The sequence below is a fragment of the Scyliorhinus torazame genome, chromosome 16 (assembly GCF_047496885.1).
Source record: "Scyliorhinus torazame isolate Kashiwa2021f chromosome 16, sScyTor2.1, whole genome shotgun sequence".
NCBI classification, from domain to species: domain Eukaryota; kingdom Metazoa; phylum Chordata; class Chondrichthyes; order Carcharhiniformes; family Scyliorhinidae; genus Scyliorhinus; species Scyliorhinus torazame.
The window spans coordinates 13,560,405-13,583,682 of record NC_092722.1 but is presented as its reverse complement, the minus strand read 5'-3'; the positions used below and the strand labels follow the sequence as shown (position 1 = coordinate 13,583,682).

Sequence of the window (23,278 nt, the reverse complement as noted above, 5' to 3'; positions counted from 1 at the left end):
TGCCTCAACGGGAAACCGTGGTGGATATCCATTCCTGGGGTAAGGGCCTCACTCGCACACTCCGGCAGGCACCATCTGGACAACCATCAGGAGAGGGGCTCTTGTCAATGTTTTCCTTCTCTAGCCCAGGACCACGTAACAAGGCCATTCAGCCCCTTGCTTTCGCTGGTGCCATTCTGTTAGATTCCACCTGATTTTCCCCATCTTTGCTCCATAAACTTGATATTGTGACTCAATAATCCCAATACCAGGCATGAAAGCTCCTTCACCTGGCTGTGCGGTTTGAAGTGAATATTGAACACAACCACATCTGAGGAGGTTGGTCTGACAGGTTATGACTCGAGATGGCTGGGAAACCAGCAGGCAAGGTAGCAATTAGCAGGGAGTGAGGATGACATTTCTGTACACTGTGAGGGGTGAAACACATCACATCTGACAGTCTGAGCAGATAACTGCTGGCCCACATCTTCCGTCCTCGGTTTGAGGGGGAACCCCGGAGCTACCTTGGAAAAAGCGCTGGGACGTCCCTCCCAAGGATTGCCTGGAAAGTTTCAACTTCCAGGAGGCAATTATCCTGGAATCCTCCAAAGCCCGGATTTAAAGTCAGAGACTTTGAATGGTTCCGTCTTACTTAGCAGAATAATTACCCAGGCCACCATACTACCTGTCCACCTCCCAGTCTCCATCCCAGCCCCTGACTATCACCCCCCACCCCCTCTGACTTTCCCCCGACTACCTCTCCACAGTTCCAACTACCCCCCGAGCCCCCCTGACCCCCAATCCAACCCCCCCCCCGCCCTGCACCCACCGACCTCCCAGCCACACCACCAACTAACCCACCAACCCTCGAGAATACCGCCCCAATCCACTACCCCCGACCACCCTATCCCCCTGGCCATTCAGCCTCCCCCGCCCATCCTAACCCCCTGGCCACTCAGCCTCCCCGACCATCCTATCCCCCTGGCCACTCAGCCTCCCCCGACCATCCTATCCCCCTGGCCACTCAGCCTCCCCCGACCACCCTATCCCCCTGGCCACTCAGCCTCCCCCGACCATCCTATCCCCCTGGCCACTCAGCCTCCCCCGACCATCCTATCCTCCTGACCACGCTAAATCACAGGAATATGGCAGCTGGAGCTGTAAAAAGTGGGGTCGTGGCTTTGTTTCCCCTGACGATCCTGCAATGCTCTGAAGGACTCCAGGAGCAGCTAACCTTCACATTTCTCAGGAGGCCCAGGTCTGAAGTCAGGAGGGGAAATGTGGGGCTCCAGACTAAAGGGAGGAAAATGGGAGTGGAGTGACAATCCGACAGAGACTGCCCCTCCACAGAAGATTCAGCCCAATATTCCTCACCTCATTTTCTCTCGAAGTGCTGGGCGCCCGTTGCGTGGGGTGTTGACTGACCCTTGTCCAAACTACTACCCTCTGCCTCCACTATTTACCATCGCTGCCTGACACGAATATCTGGACATCGGTATCAGCACTGAACCCAATGGCTACAGGAGCAGAAACTCTGACCCAATCTGTCTCTCCTCACACAAAGGGCAATGACACCAAGCGAAAGGCCACTGCTGTCACCTTGATTGAGGTTGGTGGACAGAAATTGAGAGCTGGACAGCGGTGGTCTGCATCTTGGAGCAGCACAAAGTGCATTTATCCATGAAGTGGATGTTTGGAAAAATCAGGTGACATGAATAATTGCAGCCTGGAGGCTAGTTTGTCAACGCAGAGAATGACTCTCTAACTACTTGGTACAAATTTAGAGCTTTTAGCACAGCAGGGGATGGGAACATATTCAATTGGACCAGAAGGAGCATTCATTACACCGGAGCCTCTGCAGTGCAGTGTGGTGTAGACCTTGGTGAAATCAAGGTCATCTAGATAGCACGTTCACTGATGAATTACAAAATCGTCACGTACATCCTCAAAACCCGAGTAACCTAGGAACAGGAGGAGGCCATTCAGTCCTTTCTAGCCTGTTGCACCATTTAAGTAGATCAAGTTGAACTTTACCGTAACCCTATTCACCCATCTTGGTTCTGCAACCATTAACACCCTTGCCTAACAAAGAACTGGAAATGTTCAATTGACCCCTGGTCCCAATAGCTTTTTAGAGGAGATAGTTGCAGATTTCCACTGTGTAAAGAAGCATTCCTTGACATCATCTCTGATGGCCTAGCTCTTTAACAGTTTACCAATTTGTCCTAGACCTCCCCACCAGAGGAAACAGTTTCTCTCTATCGAATCCTGTAACCATCTTAAAAACTCGTCAATTAGATCACCCTTTAATCTTCTGTACTCTAAGGGATACAGGGCTAGTCAATGCAACGTGTCCTTATGATTTAACCTTTTTTAATCTTGTGTACATATCTATGCCAGAATTGTGCCTAGAAAACCTGGGACCTTATCTCCTCTTTGGTAATTTTGAAGCCTCTTCAGCTGTTCATCTCCTCACTCACCGCAGGGCCCATCAGACTTCTTGTACACGTTTTTGTGGTTGTCGCAGGCGTACTTGTTGAGCTCGCACTCGTTCTTGTAATCTTTGCCATCGCTGCCACACACCATCCTCTCCTGGTCCTTGCTGCATGTGATGGGGCAGACGCACTTGGCCGACTGGCCGTCTGACGACTGGATACAGGTACTGCCATATCCACAGGTCACCTCGCTGCAGGGGTCCTTCGAGCCTGAGGCACAAAGAGAAACAAGTGGCCTTTATTATAACAGCTACGTTCAGGCATCTCCCATTCACTCCAGTGATGCAGGTTCCATTCTTTAGGCTACCCTCTAGCTTCACCTAGAACACAGTTACACTGTGGAATCTGCATTGCTGTGAAATGATACAGGGGTGAAAGAGTACCTGTTAGCCTCCGGGCCTTTATCAATGAAACACTCGCCACACAGTTAACCCCCTCCCCCAAGCATGGAGCGTCGACACACGGGCGGACGCTGAACTGCAGCGCACAGAATAGCTCTGATCATGGTCTGCAGCCTGGGACATTACATCTGATTCCCAGCCAGTAATTACAGCACGTGATTATCCCTACTGGGAACGTCCCGATCGGAGAACCAGCTCCGCGGTGTTTCTGAAGAATTATTCAGTCCCGGATCTGTGAGGCTGAATGCAACAAAGCTGGACACATAATTGCAAAGATTAATGAACTGAAAATGAATTGGTTAATAGATTTGTCATGAAGCCAGCTTGTGTGGTCATGCTCGAGCGCCAACACGCACACGTGAGACGATTCGTTACATCTCCTGCTGACAACTTCAATGAAGTCAACACGTCAATATACTCGCTGCCTTTAATGGTTTTCTACATAACTGGCACAATATCAACCATACTTGACCCAAATTACCATTTTTTTTGTACTTCAGCCTGAACAGTGGTCGCTGCTCGCTGCCGTCACATCAGAGTCCAAATCTGTTCTCACCTGATAGTCACAGTGAGCCATACATCTTTTACCTACCAGGAGAGGGAAGACCCTTCCTCTCAAGGTGAAACAAACAAGAGATGATCTGATTCAAAGATGAAAAATAATCTTTTTTTAAAAATAAATTTAGTGTACCCAATTCTTTTTTTTTTCCCAATTAAGGGGCAATTTAGCGTGGCTAATCCACCTACCCTGCACATCTTTGGGTTGTGGGGGTGAAACCCACGCAGACATGGGGAGAATGTGCAAACTCCACACGGACAGTGAACCAGGGGAAAAAAATGATCTTACGGGACTTGACAGGATAGACACGGAGAAAATGTTTCCACTGGCTGGGGAACATGGGGGTCACAGTCTCAATATAAGGGGTCCAACGTTTAGGACAGCGATGAAGAGAAATGTTGTCACTCATGAGGGTTGCGAATCTTTGACATTCTCTACCCAGGAGTGCTGCAGGTACTCAATCATTGAGTATATTCATGACAGAGGTCGATAGAATTCAGGTTCAAAGGGGTCAAAGGGATATGGGGACCATGCGGGAAGGTAGAGTTGAGATGAAGATCAGACATGACTTTGTTAAATAGCGGAGCAGGCCCGACGGACAAAATGACCTTGCCCTGATCTTACACCTGAAGGTATGTCCATTAACTGTGGGCCATCAAGAACAGCCTTATGTTCACAATAGCTTCCCTGGGGGGCAGCACGGTGGCTCAGTGGGTTAGCCCTGCTGCCTCATGGTGCCGAGATCCCAGGTTCGATCCCGGCTCTGGCCACTGTCCGTGTGGAATATGCACATTCTTCCCGTGTTTGCGTGGGTTTCGCCCCCACAACCCAAAGATGTGCAGAGTAGGTGGATTGGCCATGCTAAACTGCCCCTTAATTGGAAAAAAATTGGGAACTCTAAATTTATTTTAAAAAACAATAGCTTCGCTGGCTGAACTGTGGGAACACTTCTACCACAAGGGAGCACGGACATTCAAGGAGCAGGTCTATCTGCAGCCTTCACAAGGGGCAATTAGGGAGGGGAAAAGCTTTCCTCAGATGCTCATGTTACCAGAATGAACATTAAATAAAAATGCTCAGCACATAGTCAAGATATCTTTGTATTGCTCACTTCCTAAACAAGGCACTATGCTTACTAACGAATCCCCGGGGAACCATGCAACACGATTAATGCATTATTGTGGCAACTAATACGTCAGCTAAAGAAGTGTTGTCTGCCTTACAGAGTGCACAGCGTAATACCCTCCTCACCACTCCGAGCAACTGCGCTTCCTCACCACTTCTGCAAAGGTCACAAGACAGAAGCCACGTCCATGATGGTCGCCAAGAGAACAAAGAACAATACAGCACAGGAACAGGCCCTTCAGCCCTCCAAGCCTGTACCAGTTATTCGGGGGGTTAGTGAGAAAATGATCCGATTTTTACAACTGTTTAATGTAACCCAGAACGGTTTTTCACTGATTACAGACGAAAAAAATGGACGCAACTGATTACCAGAGGCTTTACACAACCTGCCGCTGGGATAAATACAATTGGGGAATACAAATCTCAGCATGTTGGGTGTGAGAGAGGGGCCATGGGAAGCCTGGATACCTAGGGTAAGTTAAGATATTCATTACAGTCCCAATCATGTGTCTAAATTCATTCACCAGCACATATCTCCCCCCCACCACCACCCAGGGGTAGACAGGTAGCTGGTGGGCATGATTCTCATGGGATGTTACAGCTGCCAGTCCCGAGGGGCCATAAAGACAAGCCTGTTGTTCCTGTCACTGGGCCAGAATCCGGGAGCTCCTTACCCAACGGTCCAATCTTAATTTGAGGGATTGGGGACGGGGCACAGTTCAGGAGTTTGACATCGGCTGCCATGCAATCTGGGTTCAATACTTTTGAAGTCAACAGAGTTTTGCAGACTCAAGCCAGTTCCTGGTAGCAAAGGGCACACAGCACGGCCTCGAATCTCACTGACACCTCACTCAGATTGGCATTAAGAGAGGAAGAATTCTCACTGCTGAAGTATGTTGTGAAGCCAACGCAGGGCTCCTGCTTTATTTCCAACCCGGGTGTGACTGCTGCCAACATTCAGCGGCAGAAACAGGAATGTGTCGACTTGCCTGGTGGAAATATTCATCTCCCCTATGGCCACAAAGAAAAAATAAATCATTCTGTTTTTGAAAATCACATTTTCTCTGGCCAATTGCAACCGGCTACAGAAGAAGCAACATTCATCAAGTTGTCGCGAAGATTTCTGCCTTCTCAGCTTGGCTACAATCCTCTGCTCGTTAGCTAGTCAGTCCTACTTGTAGATGGGTCTGTGGGCACAGCCAGTCCTCTATTGTCCCAGACATCCCGTTGTTTCCACTCCCCTGAGAATGTGAATAATTGGGGTTCTGATAAAGGTGATCAGTGCTGTTAATCACTACACAGCCCGTCTCACCACCACCTTTCCAGAAATCCCACAGAGATTGGACCGTTCTCAACGTACTGTCGGAGGTTCCTTCATTCACTGCAAGTTACTCACTTTACCATTCCTTAACGCTGAGCAGGGAAATTTGCTCATAATCACAACCTTGGGTCTTTCTTTTTTTTCCTCTATAAATTTAGAGTACCCAATTCATTTTTCCCAAATAAGGGGCAATTTAGCGTGGCCAATCCACCTACCCTGCACATCTTTGGGTTGCGGGGGCGAAAGCCACGCAAACACAGGGAGAATGTGCAAACTCCATATGGACAGTGACCCAGAGTCGGGATCGAACCTGGGACCACGGCACCGTGAGACAGAAGTGCTAACCACTGCGCCACCGTGCTGCCTGATTCTTTGTTTTTTAAATAAATTTAGAGTATCCAATTCTTTTTTTTTCTCAATTAAGGGATAATATAGCGTGGCCAATCCACCTACTCTACACATCTTTGGGTTGTGGGGGTGAGACCCACGCGGACACGGGGAGAATGTGCAAACTTCACACGGACGGTGACCCAGGCCAGGTCCTCAGCACCATGAGGCAGCAGTGCTAACCACTGCGCCACCTTGCTGCCCGAACAGTCTTGCTTCTTAAATGTGATCCTTCAATATTTACAGAAGCCATACGTAGAGATTGTGAGATTCTCATGTTTAATTGAGACAAGGCCCCCCCCCCCCCCCCACACACAACAGGTGGGAAAGGGTCGATGTGAAAGTGGTTAAAAAGTGAGACCTGCATTACCACACACAAAGACAACACACACCAAAATAACGGGTCCTTCCTGGGTTTGCCCATCATTTTCAGCCTCACTTGCTCTCTCCCTATCTCCCCTTAAATACCAGGTACCCGGAAATGTTCCCGGTGCCGGGAATTAGTTCTTGGAAGGCCGAAGGATTCTATTTGACGGTGCTCGGGGCAGGTCGCTGTCAAATTAAATTTAATACCAACAATCTTGAAGTGTCCTGTCCAGTGTTTATTCCTCAACCAGCATCACAGAGGGGCTGGTTTAGCACAGGGCTAAATCGCTGGCTTTTCAAGCAGACCATGGCAGGCCAGCAGCTCGGTTCAATTCCCGTACCAGCCTCCCCGAACAGGCGCCGGAATGTGGCGACTAGGGGCTTTTCACAGTAACTTCATTTGAAGCCTACTTGTGACAATAAGTGATTTTCATTTCATTTCATTGTCTGAGGCCTTGCTCTTAAATCATTGTCGTAATTACACTTCAAAAGTACTTCAGCTACAAAGCGTTTTGGGACATCCAGAGGACACCGACGAAAGGGCCTGCATAAATGCAAATCTTTCTTTCTTTAGAACTATGTACAACAACAAAATGAAAGAACAGGCGACAGGTAGACTCCACAGACGGCGCTGGAGCAGCAGCGGCCGGGGACGGAGAGAGGCCAGGGGCCCAGGAGAATGATCTCTCGGCAAGCTTAATCACTGAAATTAGCAAAAACAAACAGAATGTGCAGAGCTTTCACACTAAAACAGGGCCAGAGGCAGCCATTTTTGGCTGTCAAGTGTTTTGGATGGACACATTGTGTAATGCATCTCAGTTTTGGTCACTGAGCGACAAGCACAACCATCCAGCCCTGGGGGTAGTTCACAGAAGAGTCACAGGATTACCTGAAGCATCAAGGTGTGGGTGGGGGATTGATGTATACACATTAAACACATACACATGACCCATGGCAGCTCAAATAGTAGGGTATAATTGTACCAGAGTATAATAATAATACTCTTTAATGTCACAAGTAGGCTTACACGAACACTGCAATGAAGTTACTGTGATAATCCGCTAGTCGCCACACTCCGGCGCCTGTTCGGGTACACAGAGGGAGAATTCAGAAAGCCCAATTCACCTACCAGCACTTTCGGGACTTGTGGGAGGAAACCGGAGCACCCGGAGGAAACCCATTCAGACATGGGGAGAACGTGCAGACTCCGCACAGACAGTGACCCAAGCCGGGAATCAAACCTGCTAACTACTGTGCTACCGTGCCTGCAGGCATAACGCCTTCCTCGTTCCAAATGTGTACATTTCATCTTCATTCTTATATTTTCCATATCCCGATAAATTCCTCGGTCCATATTTAGAATAGAATCTGTTTAAACCTGTGTTGTCGTACATTCTAATAAATGTTTACCCCCAATACGCGGGTGTGTGGAAACGTTAGCCCAACAGTTGGGTGGGATGGAAGGGGTGGACCCCCATCCTTTAAGTTTTTGTTTTGTTCAGGGAGTGTCAGATAACAACAGAATGGGGTTCCGCTGTGATCCTCCACACAGTCAAACCGCCTCCTCCCAACAATAATTCTCACATTCAGCCTCACGGACAAAGAATGAAGTATCAGGGCAGAGAGCAGGACGCCTGTGGATGCCCAGGGAACCACTCGCTCCCCAGTATGAGTCAGCACGTGCGCCCCAGCAAGTTAACGGACGTTCAAGTAAAACCCTCCCCATGGCACCCCCATCTCCGTCTTTCGGAGAAGCTGAAAACTACAGCCAGACCATCCTGTAGCCAGCACAGCAGAATGGAAACACCTCCGATGGAGTGGTGATCCCAAATCCTGGACTTCCAGTTTATAAGATGGTTGAAAATAAAGACAACCACAGTATATGTTAGAGGAGAAGCACAATGCAGATGTAGTCATCAAGCAATGGAGATGAAATATAAAATAAGATATGTTGAAAAATGAAATGAAAATCGCTTATTGTCACAAGTAGGCTTTAAATGAAGTTACTGTGAAAAGCCCCTAGTCAACACATTCCGGCACTTGTTCGGGGAGGCTGGTACGGGAATTGAACCGTGCTGCTGGCCTGCTTTAAAAGCCAGCTATTTAGCCCAGTGTGCTAAACCAGCCCCTTTGCGAATGAACAATGTCAAGTGGAAAATCTTTGTTCGATGAGAATCAGAATACTGGATAATAGCAGGTCCCTTGCTTTCCAGTAACCTCCCATCTCTACCATTCATCGAAAACAAATGAGAAATTAGAAATAAGAGGACTTTCAAAATAATACATATTTAAAAAACACGGCCTATTAAAATAACAAAATCTCTCAGTATATAATTAAGTGCAATTTGCAATAGCTCGAGCAATTTAAGTAAATATTCGACAGAAATGTCACCTGTAACAAACGTCTGATTTAATTATCACTGTGGCCAGCTCTCATCAGACAACCATGGGCTCCACTGTCTAACACATCCTTAACTGTGTATTGTTGTTTGACAGGAAAGCCTATTTCGTGACACTGAAACAGAGTCACATTTAATTAAGGAGACAATATCCCTGCTGCTTGTGAATGAGCTGAAATCCACAACCAGTAATTATCAAACGTAGCCCACCGCCCCTCAATACCATCTTTTACATGTTTTAAGCGCTTGTCTAGATGGCTGGAAAGTCAGCAATTCTGCAGGCGATTGATGGCATCTGCATTGCATCATTCACACTGAGACCTTCCCTAAATCTCCACGCAGGTACTTATTCTCCAACCTTATTTACATTCTGCATCCCGCATCCTGGCTGCTTATCTTCCCAATGTAGATGCCTGTCTGCTGGAATGATTTCTGTTCTCGCCTTGCACAGTCAATTCTGGGATCCTGTCTTTTGTAGACATTATAAAAACCTATCTGGGTTCACTCATGTCCTTTAGATAAGGAAATCTGCCCGTCCTTACCTGGTCTGGCCTACATGTGACTCCAGACCCACAGCAATGTGGTGGACTCTTAACTGCCCCCCTCAAGGGCAATTAGGGATGGGCAATAAATGCTGGCACAGCCTGTGATGCCCACATCCCATGATATATATAAAAAAATCGGGGCTGGGATCAAACCCGGGACCTCAGCGCCATAGGCAGCAGCGCTAACCACTGTGCCACCGTGCTGCCCTCGTCGATTTTTATTTGAAAAAGAAACCCATCTGGTTCATTTTTAGGGACGGAAATCTGCCATCATTGCCCATCCTGGCCTACCTGAGACTCCAGATCCACAGTAACGTGGCTGACACTTAACCGCCCTCTGAAATGGTCCCGTAACCTATTCAGTTCGAGGGCAATTAGAGATAAGAACAAAAGATGGCCTTGGCACCGACACCCACGCTGCATAAAAGACAAGAAAGTAAAGGATCCAGTCAATGGGCAATGAAGCGTTTACATGATGGGACAAACTATTGGCTTTTACAGGAAAGGGCTAAAATTCAAATTATTTGGGATGGGCAAGGAACATTGGTGTAGCCAGCGACATCCTTTGAACACATAAAACAAACATAGAAAGGCCGGAGGAGTTGGGTTGTTCTCCGTAGAGCCGTGATAGCCAAGGTGAGAGTTGAGTGATTATAAAGTGTGGTATTTAAGATCAGCGTGAGTTCAGAGAGAGTAAAGAAAGGCAGTGTCCAATGGTCCGAGGCACAGAATGGAGATAATTGGCAGAAGAACTGGATGAATCCCGATGCAAAACATTTTTACTTAACCAGTGATTAGGATTTGGAATGAACTGCCTGATAATGGTGATCGATACGGCGAATTAATTTGTCACTTTCAAAACGAGAATTGAATAAATGGAATCATAGAATTTACAGTGCAGAAGGAGGCCGATTCTGCACTGGCCTTTGGAAAGAGCACTCTATTCAAGCCCACATCTCCACCCTAACCCCGTAACCCAGGAACCCCACCTAACCTTTGGGACACTAAGGGCAATTTAGCACGGCCAATACACCTAACCTGCACATGTTTGGACTGGGAGGAAACCGGAGCACCCGGAGGAAACCCACGCAGACACGGGGAGAAAGCTGAAGATGGAAAAAAATGGATATGAAATGTTGGACTAACTTTGAAAGGGTCGGCACGAAGACGAATGGCCTTTTATGCTGTGCCATGATTTGACAATTTTCTTTATTCATTTGCGGGCCGTGGGCATCGCTGGCCAGGCCAGCATTTATTGCCCATCCCGAACAGCCCTCCATTTCAGAGGGCATTTGATAGTCAACCACATTGATGTGGATCTGGAGTCACATGCAGACCAGAGCAGGTAAGGATGGCACAGATTTCCTTCCCTAAGGGGGCTTTAGCGAACCAGATGAGCTTTTACGACAATCGTTTCATGGACATCATTAGACTATCAGTTCTGATTTCTATGGATTTCAAGTTTCACCATCTGCTGTGGTGTGATTTGAATCCGGGTCCCTGGATCTGGCCCTGGGTCGCTGGATTGCTAGTCTAGTGACAAAACCACTATGCCACCGCCTCCCCATTAACCTTTCCAACACTCAGCCACAGGCCTTACAATTTACTCGTACAAGTTTTCAGCTCCACCACTTGCAACTGGAAGTTGAGCCACGCTGTCCTCAGCCTACACCAACAATAACTTATCTGTGCAGCGCACTTAATTCGTAAAACATCGCAAGGCAACTTCACAGAGGTATTGTCAAACAATGTTTGACCCTGGGCCACGTACGACGATGTTGTGAAGCAATATCAAAAAGTTGGTCAAAACGGCCCATCATAAAGTGGGAACTTGAGTCAGAGAGGTGGGGAGATGCAGGGCGGGAATTCCGAGCTCAAGGTCTCAGCAGCAAAACTCCCCCCTGCCCACGATGGAGCGATTAAAATCAGAACTGTGCCAGAAGCCAGAATTGGAGGAGCGCAGAGATTTGGAGAGTTGTCATGTTGGAGGAAACAACAGAGATAGAGAGGGGCGAAGCTATGGAGGGATTTTAAATCAAAGGTGAGAATTATACTTACCAATGGAGAAGTACATACGGTAACCATTGCTATTCAGGAACACAGGAATTAAGAGCAGAGGTAGGCAATTCAGCCCTTTGAACTTGCTCCACCATTCAATCTCTTCCTGGTCTCAAAGCCACCTCCTTACTTGTTTCTTTTTTTAAATTAGAAATATATCTATCTCCTTTTGAAACCATTCAATGATTCAGACTCCACCGCACTATGGGGCAGTGAGTTCCACAAATTCACCACCCTCTGCGAGAAGTAGTTTCTCCTCATCTCAGTTCTAAATCTACTGCCTCTCACCTGTATCTGTGACCCCTTGTTCTAGACTGCCCCACAAGGGGGTACATATGGTTTACATTTACTTTATCAATCCCTCTTAGTATTTTGTATCCCTCGATCAGATCCTCTCTCATCCTTCTAAACTCCAGCGAGTATAAACCCTAACTGTTTAATCTCTCCTGATACGTCAACCCCTTCATCCCCGGAATCAGTCTGGTGAACCTCCTCTGAACTGCCTCCCCTGCCACCACATCCTTCCTCAAATAAGGAGAGCAAAACTGGACACAATACTTCAGATGTGGTTTCACCAACACCCTGTACAATTGCAACAACACTTCTCTACTTTTGTACTCCAGTCCTTTTGCAATAAACGCTAACAGTCCATTTGCTTTTTTTATTAAATGCTATTTCTACATTCTCTTTTGAGTGACAGCATTATCCCAATTCTGATATAAAAGAACGGGTGGAATTTGATGCGGAGTGTTGGTTGAGTTGGGTTACTGGGTTATGGGGATAGGGTGGTGTGGGCTGGGGTAGGGTGCTCTTTCCAAGAGACGGTGCAGACTCGATGGGCTGAATGGCCTCCTTCTGCACTGTAAATTCTATGATTCTATGAAAACCAGTGAGAGCCCCATTTCATCTCCTTCGGGGAAGGCCCACTAAATTAAGTGCCCCTAGGGCACTAAAGTGACCAATGACGTGCGTTCCGGAGATCAAGGGTCCTGGAGGCATAAATCCTGTCCACCCCAAGAGAGACAGGCCAATCAGATGTCAGCAGCAGCGCATTGTGTTTGGTGCCGTGCAGGGAGCGTGGTGGTCACGCTCCCCGCCGGAGGCCCAGGATGGCCGAGCGATCCAGGCCACAGGTGAATGAGGGCAGGTTGGGGGGGGGGGGGGGGGGGGGGGTCACAGAGTGGGGCGAGGGAGTCAGCAACAAGCGCAGGAGATTGCTCTCAGAGGACATACCCCCCTTCCCGATACTCAGTCCCTTGATCAGACACGGAGTACCATGAACGAGGGACTCCCTCACCATGGGAGCCCACAAACAAACCGGACAGGGTTTGCTTTTCGGGCACAATTCATGACATCCACCCCACTTGCAGCTGGTTGAACACCAATGGCGGCACTATGAGGCTCTTAAGTGGGCTTTAACTGCCCACCCGTGGTCCTCCATTGACGGGGGGTGGGGGGGGGGTCTTCAATGCCCCCCCCCCCCCCCCTCATCACCAAACTCACTTCAAGGGAGAGCATTGAATTCCACCCAAATTTTCAGCTCCTGTTACCCTCTCTTCTTCCCTTGCTGACACTGCAAGTCCTCTCCACTTGGGAAAACGAACGCAACTAAAAAATGGTTTCCCCGACTGATGAATCGCAGCAGTTTCAAAGCTGTTTAGAAAGTTTGTGAACAGAGCACAAACTTTCCAAACCGCAACCGTCCCCCTTAAAAGATGCGCTGGAATGGCTTCAGATTTAACATACTCGTCTGAATATCAAGTCAGGGTTTCGAGCGGTCTGCCTCTTCACTCTCCCCTATTCATTTGAAGAAAATTACTCTGTAATGACGTTATATTTCTGCAGTGCCAATCTGCTGTGACATCTTTCCAATGAAATTCTCGATTCATTCTGAGCTGCAGTTATGTTATCAAATGCTGTGAGGAAAAAGGTCAGTCTAATTTACACAGTAACTGCAGGATTTGAATTTCATATTCAGCACCCCAGGTGCAGCTGCTGTGAGCCAGGCCACAGCCAAACACCTCATTAACTCGCACGGCAGAGGCAGCCTCGGCATAAGCAGCTCTCTGCAGACAGGCTGGAACATAATAAACTTCATTACAGCAAATCCGCCAGATCAGTCTTTTGCTCAGTCCTGCAGCCTGAACGGTCAGAGGTAAATGGGGGTGAAGCTGCCACAAGTGAATCCTCAGTGCCTTTGTGTTTCACATAAAGGTGACTGAGTGTTCAAACTGTGGCCCACAGATCCCATCCCCCCTCCGCACCTCAGGAGATTGCCCCACACTATACGCGAATCCCAGGTAACGTGTCCATTGGTGTCCATGCCTTTAGACATTAGCTCTGGAATGCGCTCTCTGAATTGTTCTTCCTCTCACTTTTCCCTCCTCGAAGGCACTCCTTGAACCACCCCCACCTGTCCTAATACCATGTTATGTGACAGAACATGCAGGGAGAAGTACACAGTGGACACCTTGAGGGGCTGATGTGGATCAGAGCATGGGGTTGGATTCCCATTCCTGCTGAGCTGGATTCGGGGCCTGCCTCCTTGTTGATGCTGGCAGTGCCTTGGGTCGGACAGGGAACTGGCAGCCAAAGATGCAATGCCTTAAAATTAGTGGTGGTTGGGATTTATTTGGGATAGAGTTCCTCATTTCTCTTGTGTTCTCCAATATCATGCCCATGTTCTGGTCACAATCACCCCAAGAGGATATCAATGACCTTGGAACGGTTGCAGGGCTGACTCTCCACATTGTGAACGATAAAATTGTGAGAAGTGGTTGAATAAACTAGGCTGGTACTCGCTTCAACAAAGGAACTTCAGGGATGATGTAAACCTCGTCTGATAAAGTTTCTGTGCCGTGCTTTACTTTGTTAAAGGCGCAAGAGAAATTCAAAGTGTTGTCAAACAGCCTGACGCCAGTTGGTCTATACAGCCTGTACTCCAGTTGGTCTATACAGCCTGTACTCCAGTTGGTTTATACAGCCTGTAATCCAGTTGGTTTATACAGCCTGTACTCCAGTTGGTTTATACAGCCTGTACTCCAGTTGGTTTATACAGCCTGTACTCCAGTTGGTCTATACAGCCTGTACACCTGTTAGTCTCTACAGCCTGTACTCCAGTTGGCCTATACAGCCTGTACTCCAGTTGGTTTATACAGCCTGTACTCCAGTTGGTCTATACAGCCTGTACACCTGTTAGTCTCTACAGCCTGTACTCCAGTTGGCCTATACAGCCTGTACTCCAGTTGGTCTATACAGCCTGTACTCCAGTTGGTCTATACAGCCTGTACTCCAGTTGGTCTCTACAGCCTGTACACCTGTTAGTCTCTACAGCCTGTACTCCAGTTGGCCTATACAGCCTGTACACCTGTTGGTCTATATAGCCTGTACTTCAGTTGGTCTCTACAGCCTGTACACCTGTTAGTCTCTACAGCCTGTACTCCAGTTGGTCTATACAGCCTGTACACCTGTTAGTCTATACAGCCTGTACACCTGTTAGTCTCTACAGCCTGTACTCCAGTTGGTCTGTACAGCCTGTACTCCAGTTGGTCTATACAGCCTGTACACCTATTAGTCTATACAGCCTGTACTCCTGTTAGTCTCTACAGCCTGTACTCCAGTTGGTCTGTACAGCCTGTACTCCAGTTGGTCTGTACAGCCTGTACACCTGTTAGTCTATACAGCCTGTACTCCAGTTAGTCTATACAGCCTGTACTCCAGTTGGTCTATACAGCCTGTACTCCTGTTAGTCTCTACAGCCTGTACACCTGTTAGTCTATACAGCCTGTACTCCAGTTGGTCTATACAGCCTGTACTCCTGTTAGTCTATACAGCCTGTACTCCTGTTAGTCTCTACAGCCTGTACACCTATTAGTCTATACAGCCTGTACTCCTGTTAGTCTCTACAGCCTGTACACCTATTAGTCTATACAGCCTGTACTCCTGTTAGTCTCTACAGCCTGTACACCTATTAGTCTATACAGCCTGTACTCCTGTTAGTCTCTACAGCCTGTACTCCAGTTGGTCTATACAGCCTGTACTCCTGTTAGTCTATACAGCCTGTACTCCTGTTAGTCTCTACAGCCTGTACTCCAGTTGGTCTATACAGCCTGTACTCCTGTTAGTCTATACAGCCTGTACTCCAGTTAGTCTCTACAGCCTGTACTCCAGTTGGTCTATACAGCCTGTACTCCTGTTAGTCTATACAGCCTGTACTCCTGTTAGTCTCTACAGCCTGTACACCTGTTAGTCTATACAGCCTGTACTCCTGTTAGTCTCTACAGCCTGTACTCCTGTTAGTCTATACAGCCTGTACTCCTGTTAGTCTCTACAGCCTGTACTCCAGTTGGTCTATACAGCCTGTACTCCTGTTAGTCTATACAGCCTGTACTCCAGTTGGTTTATACAGCCTGTACTCCTGTTAGTCTATACAGCCTGTACTCCAGTTGGTCTATACAGCCTGTACACCTGTTAGTCTATACAGCCTGTACTCCAGTTGGTCTATACAGCCTGTACACCTGTTAGTCTATACAGCCTGTACTCCAGTTGGTCTATACAGCCTGTACACCTGTTAGTCTATACAGCCTGTACTCCAGTTGGTCTATACAGCCTGTACACCTGTTAGTCTATACAGCCTGTACTCCAGTTGGTCTATACAGCCTGTACACCTGTTAGTCTATACAGCCTGTACTCCAGTTGGTCTATACAGCCTGTACTCCAGTTAGTCTATACAGCCTGTACACCTGTTAGTCTATACAGCCTGTACTCCAGTTGGTTTATACAGCCTGTACTCCAGTTGGTCTATACAGCCTGTACTCCAGTTGGCCTATACAGCCTGTACTCCAGTTGGTCTATACAGCCTGTACTCCAGTTGGCCTATACAGCCTGTACTCCAGTTGGTCTATACAGCCTGTACACCTGTTAGTCTCTACAGCCTGTACACCTGTTAGTCTCTACAGCCTGTACTCCAGTTAGTCTATACAGCCTGTACTCCAGTTGTTCTATACAGCCTGTACTCCAGTTGGTCTATACAGCCTGTACTCCAGTTGTTCTATACAGCCTGTACTCCAGTTGGTCTATACAGCCTGCACTCCAGTTGTTCTGTACAGCCTGTACTCCAGTTGGTCTATACAGCCTGTACACCTGTTAGTCTATACAGCCTGTACTCCTGTTAGTCTCTACAGCCTGTACTCCAGTTGTTCTATACAGCCTGTACTCCAGTTGGTCTATACAGCCTGTACTCCAGTTGGTCTATACAGCCTGTACACCTGTTAGTCTATACAGCCTGTACTCCAGTTAGTCTATACAGCCTGTACACCTGTTAGTCTCTACAGCCTGTACTCCAGTTGGTCTATACAGCCTGTACACCTGTTAGTCTATACAGCCTGTACACCTGTTAGTCTCTACAGCCTGTACTCCAGTTGGTCTATACAGCCTGTACTCCAGTTGGTCTATACGGCCTGTACACCTGTTAGTCTCTACAGCCTGTACTCCAGTTGTTCTATACAGCCTGTACTCCAGTTGGTCTATACGGCCTGTACACCTGTTAGTCTCTACAGCCTGTACTCCAGTTGTTCTATACAGCCTGTACTCCAGTTGGTCTATACAGCCTGTACTCCAGTTGGTCTATACAGCCTGTACACCTGTTAGTCTATACAGCCTGTACTCCAGTTAGTCTATACAGCCTGTACACCTGTTAGTCTCTACAGCCTGTACTCCAGTTGGTCTATACAGCCTGTACACCTGTTAGTCTATACAGCCTGTACACCTGTTAGTCTCTACAGCCTGTACTCCAGTTGGTCTATACAGCCTGTACACCTGTTAGTCTATACAGCCTGTACACCTGTTAGTCTATACAGCCTGTACTCCTGTTAGTCTCTACAGCCTGTACTCCAGTTGGTCTATACAGCCTGTACTCCAGTTGGTCTATACAGCCTGTACTCCAGTTGGTCTATACAGCCTGTACTCCAGTTGGTCTATACAGCCTGTACTCCTGTTGAGTCTCTACAGCCTGTACTCCAGTTGTTCTATACAGCCTGTACTCCAGTTGGTCTATACAGCCTGTACTCCTGTTGAGTCTCTACAGCCTGTACTCCAGTTGGTCTATACAGCCTGTACTCCAGTTGGTTTATGCAGCCTGTACACCTGTTAGTCTATACGGCCTGTACACCTGTTAGCCTCTACAGCCTGTACTCCAGTTGGTCTATACAGCCTGTACTCCAGTTGGTCTATACAGCCTGTACTCCAGTTGGTCTATACAGCCTGTACTCCAGTTGGTCTATACAGCCTGTACACCTGTTAGTCTCTACAGCCTGTACTCCAGTTAGTCTATACAGCCTGTACTCCAGTTAGTCTATACAGCCTGTACTCCAGTTGGTCTATATAGCCTGTACTCCAGTTGTTCTATACAGCCTGTACACCTGTTAGTCTCTACAGCCTGTACTCCAGTTGGTCTATACAGCCTGTACTCCAGTTAGTCTATACAGCCTGTACTCCAGTTGTTCTATACAGCCTGTACACCTGTTAGTCTATACAGCCTGTACTCCTGCTAGTCTCTACAGCCTGTACTCCAGTTGTTCTATACAGCCTGTACACCTGTTAGTCTATACAGCCTGTACTCCTGTTGAGTCTCTACAGCCTGTACTCCAGTTGGTCTATACAGCCTGTACTCCAGTTGGTTTATGCAGCCTGTACACCTGTTAGTCTATACGGCCTGTACACCTGTTAGTCTCTACAGCCTGTACACCTGTTAGTCTCTACAGCCTGTACTCCAGTTGGTCTATACAGCCTGTACTCCAGTTGGTCTATACAGCCTGTACTCCAGTTGGTCTCTACAGCCTGTACACCTGTTAGTCTCTACAGCCTGTACTCCAGTTAGTCTATACAGCCTGTACTCCAGTTGGTCTATACAGCCTGTACTCCAGTTGGTCTATACAGCCTGTACTCCAGTTGGTCTATACAGCCTGTACTCCAGTTGGTCTATACAGCCTGTACTCCAGTTGGTCTATACAGCCTGTACACCTGTTAGTCTATACAGCCTGTACTCCTGTTGAGTCTCTACAGCCTGTACTCCAGTTGGTCGATACAGCCTGTACACAGTTGGTCTATATAGCCTGTACTCCAGTTGGTCTATACAGCCTGTACTCCAGTTGGTCTATACAGCCTGTACTCCAGTTGGTCTCTACAGCCTGTACTCCAGTTGGTCTATATAGCCTGTACTCCAGTTGGTCTATACAGCCTGTACTCCAGTTGGTCTATACAGCCTGTACTCCAGTTGGTCTATATAGCCTGTACTCCAGTTGGTCTATACAGCCTGTACTCCAGTTGGTCTATACAGCCTGTACTCCAGTTGGTCTATACAGCCTGTACTCCAGTTGGTCTATATAGCCTGTACTCCAGTTGGTCTATACAGCCTGTACTCCAGTTGGTCTATACAGCCTGTACTCCAGTTGGTCTATATAGCCTGTACTCCAGTTGGTCTATACAGCCTGTACTCCAGTTGGTCTATACAGCCTGTACACCTGTTAGTCTCTACAGCCTGTACACCTGTTAGTCTCTACAGCCTGTACTCCAGTTGGTCTATACAGCCTGTACTCCAGTTGGTCTATACAGCCTGTACTCCAGTTGGTTTATACAGCCTGTACTCCAGTTGGTCTATACAGCCTGTACTCCAGTTGGTCTATACAGCCTGTACTCCAGTTGGTCTATATAGCCTGTACTCCAGTTGGTCTATATAGCCTGTACTCCAGTTGGTCTATACAGCCTGTACTCCAGTTGGTCTATATAGCCTGTACTCCAGTTGGTCTATACAGCCTGTACTCCAGTTGGTCTATACAGCCTGTACTCCAGTTGGTCTATACAGCCTGTACTCCAGTTGGTCTATATAGCCTGTACTCCAGTTGGTCTATACAGCCTGTACTCCAGTTGGTCTATACAGCCTGTACTCCAGTTGGTCTATACAGCCTGTACACCTGTTAGTCTCTACAGCCTGTACACCTGTTAGTCTCTACAGCCTGTACTCCAGTTGGTCTATACAGCCTGTACTCCAGTTGGTCTATACAGCCTGTACTCCAGTTGGTTTATACAGCCTGTACTCCAGTTGGTCTATACAGCCTGTACTCCAGTTGGTCTATACAGCCTGTACTCCAGTTGGTCTATACAGCCTGTACTCCAGTTGGTCTATACAGCCTGTACTCCAGTTGGTCTATACAGCCTGTACACAGCTGGTCTATACAGCCTGTACTCCAGCTTGTCTAGGCAGCCTGTACTCCAGCTTGTCTATACTCAGTCAATAACAAAGTTAACTGCCTCAGGAAAGCAGTTCAGCTTGCCACATCTTCCTGTTAAAAAAAAATTGGCTGCAATTTTCATAACACCGTGGGTAGCAAATTAAAATAATTGTGCAGCGATGCAAACTTAATGAAGCAATAGCAAGTGTTTGAGCAAAACTAACGAGAGGTCGCTTCACAGTTGCTGTCATTATCCCTCTTAAAGTAGTTACCAAAAAAAATCTCTAACTAGACAACAAAACCTGTTACAATAAGTGCTAATGATGTTTCAGTGTTAAGGAACTGTTGTTGATCAGGAAATGGAGAGGCAACATCTATTACCTAATGGAATGACAAGATTCCAAGGGATGTGATCTGGAAGCGGCATAGAGAACAGGAGAGTTCAGGATACGGGAGGGATTGTCCTTGCTGGGACAGTGGGTAACGTCTCTGCCTCTGAGAATCTTCCACCATACGCCACTCGTAGGCAGTAGAATGGAGAGAAAGTTGCAGCATCTACCAACACCATTCAGGGTTCCACACAACAACATGAAGGTAGAAGTGCACAGTGGGCCCCTTGGGGGCCGGTTGATTCAGGTGTGGATTCAATTGATGGCAACAGCATGGGGTTCAATCCCTGTTCCTGCCAAGGTGGATTCAGCACCTGCCCCCTTGTCTTCACCATGTTGGCGGTTATGGTGCTTTGGAACTGACCTGCATTTGGGCGGGGAACTGGCAGCCAAAGGTGCAATTCCTTAACATTAGTGGTGGTTGGGATTTGTTGGCTAGAGTTCCTCATTTCTCTTGTGTTCTCCAATATTATGTCCAGTTAGAACATGAACACCTCAAGACGCTATCATTGGCCTTAGAAGGAGTGCAGGGCTGATTCACCACATGGTTAATGGTAAAATTGTGAGGGCCGGTTGAAAATCTAGACTGGTATCCCCTTCAACACAGGCTTCAGGTATGATCTAACGGAAAGTGTTTTAGGTGATTTGTCAAGAGTAGACGAAGAGAAACTAAATCATTTTGAGGCGAGGTTCTGAACAGGAGGCATAGCCTTACAATTAGTGTTGGACTGGGTTTTTTTTCTTTTTGTTTTAAATTTAGTGTACCCAATTCATTTTTTCCAATTAAGGGCCCATTTAGCGTGGCCAATCCACCTACCCTGCACATTTTTGGGTCGTGGGGGCGAAACCCACGCAGACACGGGGAGAATGTGTAAACTCCACACGGACAGTGACCCAGAGCCGGGATCGAACCTGGGACCTCGTTGCCGTGAGGCGGCAGGGCGAACCCACTGCGCCGCCGTGCTGTCCGTAGTCACTTTTGTTAAGTGGCAGTGCACAGCAAGCTCTCGCAAGTGAATAAATGGCCCGCTAATACATTTTTAATGGTGTTCGCTGGAGTAAGAATGCAGGCCAGGAGATCACAAGAATATCCTCCAGCTCCTGACGATATGAGCTGTTGACGGTGTAAAGGGCATGCACGATATTCAGTCAGCGGTTATTCTGATGCACACGACCAAATTCACAACCTGTGTGTTGAGCTTTTGCCTATTAATATTTCCAACAGTGATTTCCAGCCACAATACAGAACAAAACTCACAACACAAAAAAATCTGTGGAGGCAAAATAAGCTAGCTCCTAACCATGTAAAGAGTTTATTTTTGTCCAGCAGCAAATATTCCTGTTTCGAGACCAGGATAGGTTGGTTAGAAAGAGCAAGATAACAGCAAAGAACAGCAGCTACAAAAGGTACACGCCGGGGATGTTAAATCAGCACAGCTTCTTATCGGGATGAACTGGATTGGATGTGACAAGCTGGCGGGGGGAAATGAGGCCATTCAGCAGTGATGACAAAGAGCACCTCTCCAAACAAAGAATAGTAGAAACTTGAAACTCTCTACCCAAAATAGTGTTCAGGCTATGGGCTAGGGCAGCACACTGTAACAGTGGTTAGCACTGCTGCCTCACAGCGCCAGGGACCCGGGTTCAATTCTGGCCTGTCCTGTGTGGAGTTTGCACATTCTCCCCGTATCTGCGTGGGTTTCCTCCGGGTGCTCCGGTTTCCTCCCACAGATCAAAGATGTGCAGGGTGGGTGGATTGCCCATGCTAAATTGCCCCTTAATTGGAAAAATTGAATTGGGTACACTAAATTTTTTTTTTAAAAAGGAATATTAGGGGAAACAGAACAATGGTATAAATGTAATGAATATACAGAACAGCAGGGTTGAGGGGCTGAATGACCAACAACAGGGTTAAGGGGTGGAATGACCTACTACTAGGGCAGCATGGTGACACAGTCACGAGCACTGCTGCCTTAACAGTGCCTGGGAGAGAGAAACGTCACAGGTAAACCTGATTGTGTGCCCATTCAACACCCAACCCCGCTGATCCCTTCCTTTCGAACTCCAGATAGTCAACTACCATGATAATCCTCAACTCCACAAGATCAATCAATGTTGCAGAGGTGAAGATTCTTTACTCTTTCTGTGTCACTGCCCAGCACAGGGACTGAGCTGTTCCCAGTATTTAAGAAACGAAACAACAAGATGCATTTGTGCGGTAAATGTCCCAAAGGCAATGCACAAGAGCTGAAAACGGATGGCAAGCAATGGCAGAAGAGTGAGGGATTTGTGGGTTCTTTTATAAATTTAGAGTACCCAATTATTTTTTTCCCAATTAAGGGGCAATTTAGCGTGGCCAATTCACCTACCCTGCACATCTATGGGCTGTGGGGGTGAGTCCCACGCAGACATGGGAAGAATGTGCAAACTCCACACGGACAGTAACCCGGGGCCGGGACCGAACACGGGTCCTCAATGTTGTGAGACAGCAGTGCTAACCACTGCGCCAGTGTGCCGCCCAGGATTTGTGGGTTCCTATGAACTTGCCGAAAGCTACGTTAAAAAAAGATTTGGAAAGGTCTCAAAATGGGGTTGGTAGGACTGATCCCCTCCTGTTTTTAAAAAAATTTTGAGTACCCAATTTTTTTTTTTCCCAATTAAGGGGCAATTTATCGTGGCCAATCCACCTACCCTGCACATCTTTGGGTTGTGGGGGTGAAACGCACGCAAACACGGGGAGAATGTGCAAACTCCACACAGACAGTGATCCGCGGCTGGGATTCAGCGCCGCAGTCCCAGTGCTAACCATTGCGCCACTGCCGCCCTCTGATCCCCTCCTTTAATGACAACACCCCGCCTGCTCCAATTGGCCCCTCTGACATATTTACAAGACAACTGGACAGAATGTGCACTGTGTACTATCCACGCACATTGACTGGTGATAAAACTGAAGAGGCTTAGATTCCTGTTACCCTGACCCCTCCAACCACCCCTCCCCCACCGCCAGCCCCCAATCCCACCCCGCT

At 47.6% G+C, this 23,278-nt stretch overlaps 1 protein-coding gene across 6 annotated transcripts in view; it reads right to left on the bottom strand.

The window, feature by feature from the left end:
- agrn (agrin) overlaps nt 1-23,278 on the bottom strand; it is a 538,795-nt gene that overhangs the window by 150,101 nt on the left and 365,416 nt on the right. For all 6 annotated transcript variants that reach the window (XM_072477973.1, XM_072477974.1, XM_072477975.1 and 3 more), the window contains one exon: nt 2,460-2,684. In XM_072477973.1, coding sequence (XP_072334074.1) covers nt 2,460-2,684 — 225 coding nt within the window. The remainder of the gene's footprint in view (nt 1-2,459; nt 2,685-23,278) is intronic.